The 9405-nt window shown below is 43.5% G+C and overlaps 1 protein-coding gene across 1 annotated transcript in view; it reads left to right on the forward strand.

Annotated features, from left to right (window-relative positions):
- The window catches only part of ZNF398 (zinc finger protein 398), a 34540-nt gene extending 26132 nt beyond the window's left edge, over window positions 1–8408 (forward strand). The window contains exons 5-6 of the mRNA XM_017502912.2: window positions 2164–2277; window positions 4297–8408. Coding sequence (XP_017358401.1) covers window positions 2164–2277; window positions 4297–5456 — 1274 coding nt within the window. The 3' untranslated portion in view covers window positions 5457–8408. The remainder of the gene's footprint in view (window positions 1–2163; window positions 2278–4296) is intronic.
- The last annotated feature ends 997 nt before the right edge of the window (window positions 8409–9405 follow it).

Consider the following 9405-nt stretch of genomic DNA (forward strand, 5'->3'; position numbering starts at 1 on the left):
TTGAGTTCATATTTTTGTTGATAGTGGTATTAATTGGAAACATACATTTGATTAAAGCAAAGATTATGTTAATGTGATTAAGAACCAAGATTTTCAGTGTAAGAGAGAAAAGATACAAAAATCTATAGATACAATAACTATAGAGAGCTTCAAGGTACTCTCTGGAGCATGACGAGCTCTCTTGTCAGCTTGCCAGCTTGCCAGCTTGTTCATTTAGTTCAAAACAAAAAGCCCTACAGGCCTAGGTTGGAATAGCTAGCACAGCTCTTTTGGTACTGATCAGATGAGGCATAGTGTGTGCAAAGCCTCTAGAGGCTGCGTGCTTTTTCTTTCAAAAAGAACCCCCAAGACTGGAAGGACTTGCAGATACTATATTCTTCTTCCTCCCAGCATTAGGAAACAATGACTTGTATCATTTAATAGAAAAAGGTAATATATTAATATTTAATAGACAAAGAAGTTCGAAACCAGCCTGGCCAACATGGTGAAACCCCCGTCTCTACTACAAATACAAAAAATTAGCCAGGTGTGGTGGTGTGCTACTGTAATCCCAGCTACTTGGAGGCTGAGGCAGGAGGATTGCTTGAACCTGGGAGGTGGAGGTTACAGTGAGCCCAGATCATGCCGTTTCACTCCAGCCTGGGAGACAGAGCAAGATTCCATCTCCAAAAAAAAAAAAACCAAAACTTTTTTTTTTTTTTATAGTCTTGTTTCTTTTGGGTTTTTTAATTTGGATGTTTTTTGTTTTTGTTTTTTATGTTTTGAGAGAGTCTCACTCTGTCTCCCAGGCTGGAGTGCAATGGAGCGATCTTAGCTCACTACAACCTCCGCCTCCCTGGTTCAAGCAATTCTCCTGCCTCAGCCTCCTGAGTAGCTGGGATTACAGGTGTGCACCACCATGCCTGGCTAATTTTTGTATTTTTTAGTAGAGACAGGGTTTCACCATCTTGGTCAGGGTGGTCTCGAACTGCTGACCTCGTGATCCACCTGCGTTGGCCTCCCAAAGCTGTAGGATTACAGGCGTGAGCCACTGAGCCCAGACTTTTGTTTCGTTTTGGTTTTTGTTTTGTTTTGAGATGGAGTTTCACTCTTGTTGCCTAGGCTGGAGTGCAATGGCGAGATCTCGGCTCACCACAACCTCTGCCTCCCAGGTTCAAGCAATTCTCCTGCCTCAGCCTCCGGAGTAGCTGGGAATACAGGCACAGGGTGCCACCATGCCTTGCTAATTTTGTATTTTTAGTAGAAACAGGGTTTCTCCACATTGGTCAGCCTGGTCTTGAATTACTGACCTCAGGTGATCCATCCTCCTTGGCTTCCCAAAGTGCTGGGATTTTAGGCGTGAGCCACTATGCCTGGCCTCTTTGGATGTATTTTAAAGTAAACCTTTGATAATGTGGCGTTTCACTGTAAATACTTCCTATTGGCAATTTAATTTCTATAGGCCTCTCTACTTAAATGGAGAAAATATTTCTTACTTTGTTATTTCATAAACAAGCTGGGAGAGAAAAAAAGTGAAAATATTTTGAATGTAAGAGTGCTAATGAAACAAAATATACTGGTGATTGAAGATTATTTCAGGGAGTCATTGCCAATATAAAAACTGTGATTTGTTTTAAATGGGCTCACTAAAAATAGAGAATCAAGCTGAGTGTATCATATAAAACTACATAAATTTGTTTTCATTTTGAACTTGCTCCTCTAAAGTTTGTGTGCTTTCTTTTTTTTGAGATGGAATCTTGAGGTGTCGCCCAGTCTGGAGTGCAGTGGGGCAATCTTGGCTAATTGAAGTCTCAGCCTCATGGATTCACGTGATTCTTCTGCCTCACCTCCTGAGTAGCTGGGATTACAGGCACCTGCCACCATGCCTGATTAATTTTTTGTATTTTTAGTAGAGATGGGGTTTTGCCATGTTGGCCAGACTGGTCTCGAATTCCTGACTTCAGATGATCCACCTGCTTTGGCCTCCCAAAGTGCTGGGATTACAGGTGTGAGCCATCACACCCAGCCTATATGCATTTTTTAAAAGATTGGTTCTGTGTTGTTGTTGTAGTTATTTATAAATAAATATTTGGGCAAAATATAGCATTTGACAAACCAACATGATTATTTCACCTTCTCATTCGAGTTCCTGAGTGCTGTTTTTTTTTTTCTCCCACAAATTAGAGCCTGGTATTTCAACATCAGATATTCTGTCTTGGATTAAACAAGAAGAAGAGCCTCAGGTTGGGGCCCCACCGGAGACCAAGGAAAGTGACGTTTACAAAAGCGCTTATGCTGGTGAGTAAGAAATTAAAAAGGTGTTCATGTTCATATCCAGCTCATACCAGGACTGACTGAAGAAAAGCAGGTGAAATGGGTTTGTAGAGGCAAAGATGTGGGAGAAGAATGAGGGAAAGAAACAAAGACATGCTCAAATACATTATAAATGAAACCAAACAGTCACTAAGATAAATTTTAAGGGAGTGAGAAAATTTACATGCAAAGACAAATGAGAATTGTCAGAGGAAGAAAAATAAGTGCATACAGACCAACCAAAATTATGGGAATGGGGAAAGACAGAAGAACATTTGAAAATCATGTAGAAAAGGTAGAAAAAGGGGGAGTGGGGTGGAGAGACAAGCCCCGGAGACAGAAATGGCATTGGAAAGCTGTAAATGGAAATGTTAAGTAAGAGCCCTCCCTCAGTGAAAGGAAAATCAATGATGCAAGAAGAAATAGAAGTATCTAAGATACTTTTGTCATTTGTATTCTAGAAGAGAATCTCAAGATCAGAAGGATCTCAGTCATTTATACAATTTAATGCAGTCTGTTTTTTTTTGTTTTTTTTTTTTTAGTATTTTCTGTGCTCTGTGTTCTTTTAGACTGGGAAACACAAATGCAAAATAAGACAGTTTCAGCTCTTGAAGAAACTTACACTAGGCACATACATATTAGTACTAGGCAAGCCTGTTAAGTGTCAAGGATGATTAGGTGGATGACTTATATAAATGAATGAGAAGTTTCAAGAGCATGCATCAGGTTGGGCTTGGTGACTCATGCCTGTAAGCCCAGCATTTTGGGAGGAGGTTGAGGTAGGTGGATCACTGGAGCCCAGGAGTTTAAGACCAGTCTGGGTAACATAGGGAGACCCTGTCTCTAAAAAATAGAGAACATGCATCAGTTGTAGTTTAGGTATTTAAATAAGACCTCAAGAAGGGCATAAGACGAGAATTGTACCTTAAAAGATTGGTATGATATGGCTGGGTATAATTTGGGAAGGTGGAGAGAGGGGGGAAGCATTCTGCAAAAGCAAGGACAGAATAAGTAAAGATGCATAGCAGAAATATGTACTCTGTTCTCAGGGGAAGTAGAGACAGCTAACCACTGTGACAGATTGATCTGATAGAATAGAGAGAAATAGGAGTAGATAATTACATGATTTTAAGCTTTGTCACAACAGATAACAGAGAAAGTTCTTGAGCAGAGGTAAAACATAATGAAAATAACATTGGGAAGATTGATGCCAAGGATTTTCTGTTTGTTAACAGATAGCATAGAAGAGGTACAATAGGCCGGGTGCGGTGGCTTACGCCAGTAATCCCAGCACGTTGGGGAGGCCAAGGCAGGCGAATCACAAGGTCAAGAGATTGAGACCATCCTGGCCAACATGAGGAAACCCCGTCTCTACTAAAAATACAAAACTTAACTGGGCGTGGTGAATCTGGGAGGTGGAGGTTGCAGTGAACTGAGATCACACCACTGCACTCCAGAGTGAGACTCTGTCTTAAAAAAAAAAGAAGAGGTACAATATTAAATTTTCAGATGAGGGCTGGGTGCTGTGGCTCACGCCTGTAATCCCAGCACTTTGGGATGCTGAGGCAGGTGGATCACTCGGGGCCAGGAGTTCGAGACCCTTGGTCCACCATGGTGAAACCCTGTTTCTACTAAAAATACAAAAATTAGCTGGGCACTCTAGTGTATGCCTGTAATCCCAGCTACTTGGAAGGCTTAGGCAGGAGAATCACTTGAACCCAGGAGGTGGAGGCTGCAGTGAGCCGAGGTCATGCTACTACACTCCAGCGTGGGTGACAGAATGAGACTCTATCATAAAGTAAAATAAATACATAATTTAATTTCATTTTTCTTATGAGTTGCCACACAGACCACATGTCTTGGTTATTATTGCAGCCTTCCGCTGGGTTTCTGATCTGAGCCAGTTAAGAGCGCAGAGTGATTGGTTAGAGCTGGGTAGGAATGCATGAGAGTTGCTAGTGGGACAGTTATTGATGGGTATAACTCTGGAGTCTTTCCTTTCAGATGAAGAGCTTGTCATCAAAGCTGAAGGCCTTGCTAGATCCTCATTGTGCCCTGAGGTTCCGGTCCCGTTCTCTTCTCCACCACCACCAGCAGCAGCAAAGGATGCTTTTTCAGATGTGGCTTTCAAAAGTCAGCAGTCTACATCCATGACACCTTTTGGACGTCCAGCCACTGACCTGCCTGAAGCCTCTGAGGGACAAGTGACTTTTACTCAGTTGGGTAGCTATCCCCTCCCACCTCCAGTTGGTGAGCAGGTGTTCTCATGCCACCACTGTGGCAAGAGTCTCAGCCAAGACATGTTGCTGACCCACCAATGTAGCCATGCTACTGAGCACCCCTTACCCTGTGCCCAGTGCCCTAAGCACTTTACTCCACAGGCGGACCTCAGCAGCACCTCCCAGGACCATGCCAGTGAGACGCCCCCCACCTGCCCACACTGTGCCAGGACTTTTACCCACCCATCAAGACTTACCTACCATCTTCGGGTCCATAACAGCACCGAGCGTCCTTTCCCCTGTCCTGATTGCCCCAAGCGCTTTGCTGACCAGGCTCGACTCACCAGCCACCGGAGAGCTCATGCAAGCGAAAGGCCCTTCCGCTGTGCCCAGTGTGGCAGGAGCTTCAGCTTGAAAATCAGCCTCCTGCTCCACCAGCGGGGTCATGCGCAAGAGCGCCCATTCTCCTGCCCTCAGTGTGGCATTGACTTCAATGGCCACTCGGCCCTGATCCGCCACCAGATGATCCATACAGGTGAGCGTCCTTACCCCTGCACTGACTGCAGTAAGAGCTTCATGCGCAAGGAGCACCTGCTGAACCACCGGCGGCTGCACACAGGTGAGCGGCCCTTCAGCTGTCCTCACTGCGGCAAGAGCTTCATCCGCAAGCACCACCTCATGAAACACCAGCGCATCCACACTGGGGAGCGGCCCTACCCCTGCTCCTATTGTGGCAGGAGCTTTCGCTACAAACAGACACTTAAGGACCACCTGCGTTCAGGCCACAATGGAGGCTGTGGGGGTAATAGTGACCCATCGGGTCAGCCACCGGACCCACCAGGTCCCCTGATAACTGGGCTTGAAACTTCCGGCCTGGGTGTCAACACTGAAGGTCTAGAGGCCAACCAGTGGTATGGGGAAGGGAGTGGAGGGGGAGTTTTGTAAATCCAAATCTCTGTGGCTTCATGGTTGTATATGCTCACAGCAGGGTGCAAAATCCAAGAGAAAGCCTGTGAGCCTCATCTAACACCCATGGTAATTATTATCTGGCACATCAATGAATTTGGGGTCTGATACACTTGACTAGAGACATACTTGTGTTTTGGAATTTCACACCATTACAAGAATACCACATTTTGAAACCCAGAAAGACTTGGAAAGGAGCCGAGCATCTCCATCTTTTCAAAGATACAGCAAAAGCAGAAGTTACAAGAATATTGTGGAGAGGTTGGAGAACAGCAGGTTGTTGGTAGACTATGTCTCTAGGTAGAGACAGGTACATGGGAAGAGCATACAAAACTGGAATCCCATCATGAGGCATGAAAATGTTTAAAGCCTTTTATTAGCTCCTTGATAGGTAAGGTGGTTGTCAGAGAAAGTGGTTAAGCCACTGTTTATGTTGCTGCCTCCTCTCTCAAAACCAGCCAAGATCTGTTCACATGCCTCTGTGGCTGCCTTTCCCTGAAACTTGGTAATTCAAGACTGCCTTCCTATGTTTCTTAGATTAATTTTTGACATAAATTTTGTTTAATATTGGGTGAACAAGGAATCTGACTTTAAAAGATGATTAAGGAAAATATTCCTTAACTATACTGGCTTGATTTGAAACAGGCTCTTACTGGCATTTAAACTGCCAGAAACCTTTGCCAAGGTCCTGGTTAAAAAATTGGGAACAGTTTTCTCAGCCCAGCTTTAAAAGCTACAGATCTCAGAGAAATAACTGGCTCAGCAATGACAGATCAGCCTAAAATTTGTGCCTACACCATGTTCTTGAAATTGTTCACATCAAATTCTTCCTTATCTTTTCCAAGCCAGTAAGTTGGCTTCTCCATTCCTGGTGTCTGATGTTCTTGATCATCATCAGCAACAAAAATCACAGCACTTTGCAGAAGCATGGAGCTTCAGAAAGTGCCAGTGAACTCTTGATCCTCAGTAGTGAGATGATAACAGTGTTGTGATACGGCTTTCTTGAGCCATCAGAGAGTGTATGTTCACCATATCTGGCTCTATCCCATTGGCAGTGGACAGATTGAGGAACTTCCTAGATCACTGAGAGCTAAGCACAGCAAACTGACAATAGTTTCTTCCTGCTTGTATTGCTTTTAGGGACCTTGACTACCATGTGTTCTTTTCTTGGGGTCATTTAATCACCTGGGAGTATCTGAGGCTGCTCCTAAATAGCTTTGTGCCTGGGCATAAGTTCCATTTCCTTTATGGATTTTCATCTACAAAATGAGACTGTTGAAAAGAAAAAAAGTGAGCCTCTAGGAATTATTTTTAAAAAATTCTTGTGATACATTCCTTTTCCTGCCAAAATTCTGTCTCTGTCTTTGGCTTCTGTCCAAGCAAAGCTAAATAAGACAGCAAAGTCAACGTAGATAAATTCTTGCTGAAACTTGACTAAAATTTATTTGATTTGTCGTTTTACTCTTGCTTGGAAGCCTGAGGTAGAAGACAGAATGCAAAAGTCTAACATCTTGGGCAGAAAATGCTTTGTTTATTCCAATACTCTCTTGTTTCCTCTGCTTCTTCCTGAGGTGCCCAGAACAAGGTGTGGAAATGTTTAGACAGGACATTTTCTTGATGAAGTGATAAGGAAAGGACCCTTTTCCTTATCACCTAGCCCAACCCTTACTCTCTAGTTATACACTAGGAAAAGTGTTGGCCAGCTAACTTTGCTTCTGGGAAGGCTATGTCTGAACATGTTGCTCTGTAGGATAATCACACTTACAAAACATCTGCTCTATGACATTCACAATACCAGGGACCACGGGAGGCACAAGAAATGTGTGTGAGACCTAGACTGCTCTCATAACTTATAGTGAAAAAGCCCAATAATACAGAACAAGACATGATGGCCGGAACCCTAGCAAATTGGTATTAAGAGCTTTCTAGCCAGAATCTGGACCTATATACCATGGGAAAATTTAGAGGTTCTGGGAATCCCAAAGCCAGGGTTCTGGCTTCATTGGCAACCCACTAGGAACTTGAGTATGAGATTTAGCTCTAGTTTGTACCTTGATTTCCCCAATGAAAAGGGAGAAGAGTCAAAGTCTTGTCTAGATGGTGAGTTCCCTTTTCTGAGTGGATTTCAAGCATTTACCAGGGTATGCTGGAGGGTATTTCTACAGTAGATGAGAAGTGGGACTGGGTAACACTTTAAATTCTTTTTTACTCAAAGATTTGCCAAGGACACAGCTTACTAATGAAAGAGACCTGTGGATTGAAATGTTGCAGATAGATCCCACAGTCCCTTCTGGAAGGAACTGTGTAGCCAGCAGGGACCTAAACTTTGGCAAAAAGTGAGCACAATTCAAATACAAGTGAAGCAAGAGCCATAAATCTGAGTGAAAGGGGATGTGTGAGGCCATCCCAGAAAGATGGAAGCAGATGTGATCCTAATCCTTAGCCTGGTATAAAGTAGAGAGTTCAACTATTATTCTTTTCTTTCATCAGTCCCCTATCAGGTAGAACTGCAGGCCAGCTCCAAGGAGTGTTTGCTTAAGATTCAAAAGTGAGTAACTAAAATGGATCAGTGGGAAGGATAAGGTGTCCAGTGGAAGGTGTGGAGAAGAAACTCGGCCCATCAAGTACAACTGAGAGAAACCATGTGTTTAACTCTGCAGTTAAAGAAATACCTGAGAACTGCCTGTCATGACCAGACAAGATAGGGAAGGGGAAACCCCAGAAACATGCTCTTCATCTGTCAGCCCTTTGGATCAAGAAGCTGTTATTATCACACATAGGCACCATTCCCTTAGAGTGGATCCAGGTGTTGACTATAACCGGATTTACTCTTTGCTTACTAGGTTTTTCATTGTCACCATTGGATGAACCTCTGGTTTAGCCACAGTTGTAAAAATAAATGGAAGTTGATTGATTGTCTAGAAAGTGAAAGAAGATGACCCTGTTCCTTTTCTGCTGAACATTAGAAACTCCTACTTCCCTCTTCATTAATAATAAAGTGTGCAAGGTTCCTATAGGGTGGGGGAGGTGCAGGGCTCTGCTGGGCTTCTCTGAAGCATATCTGAGAAATGATGTTCATGCCTATTTCAACCAGGACCAGACCCTGTGACTTACTAATTCATAGCAGTCCACAAAAGCCTCGTTGATAAAAGGATCTCATTCCAAATGGAAAGAGAATCCCAAATTTCTGCTCAAATTTTCTCTGAGGAGGGACAGAACACCTGCCCTTCCTTCTATGTCTTAGCTTTTTAAACAATAAAAAGCATCCTCAGTTGTTGCCTGAGGGCAGTTCAGTAGCCATGAGCAAAAGCGTCTTATGGACAAGGACCTCTGATGTCACCAAATATGCTTTTTTGCCTTGTGCCTGATGGATACTTCTAACCTTGTTCTCTTTAGCCCTGTTTGTTTGTTTTGTTGTTGTTTTGGTTTTTGTTTGTTTTGAGACAAAGCCTCGTTCTGTCACTAGACTGGAGTACAGTGGCGCAATCTCACCTCACTGTAACCTCCTCCTCCTGGGTTCAAGCAATTCTTCTGCCTCAGCCTCCTGAGTAGCTGGGATCACAGGTGCCTACCACCATGTCCAGTTAATTTTTGTATTTTTATAGAGATGGGGTTACACTATGTGGTCAGGCTAGTCTTGAACTGACCTCATGATCTGCCCCCCTCAGCCTCCCAACGGGCTGGGATTACAAGTGTGAGCCACTGCACGGGGCCTTTTTTTTTTTCTTTTTTTTTTTTTTAGAAAAGTCTGTGTTGCTCAGGCTGCTGTTGAAGCAATCCTGCCAAGGCCTCCCAAAGAGCTGGGATTATAGGTGTGAGCCTCCTTGCCTCTCCTAGCTCCGGTTCTTTATCTGTAGCAAAGGAATAGTCATTTCTCACAGGGTTTATACACAGAGGAGTGTTCTTTGTTTTAAAATGTTTCAGACTC

This window comes from Cebus imitator, unplaced genomic scaffold, assembly GCF_001604975.1.
Source record: "Cebus imitator isolate Cc_AM_T3 unplaced genomic scaffold, Cebus_imitator-1.0 Scaffold304, whole genome shotgun sequence".
In the NCBI taxonomy this organism is placed as follows: Eukaryota; Metazoa; Chordata; class Mammalia; order Primates; family Cebidae; genus Cebus; species Cebus imitator.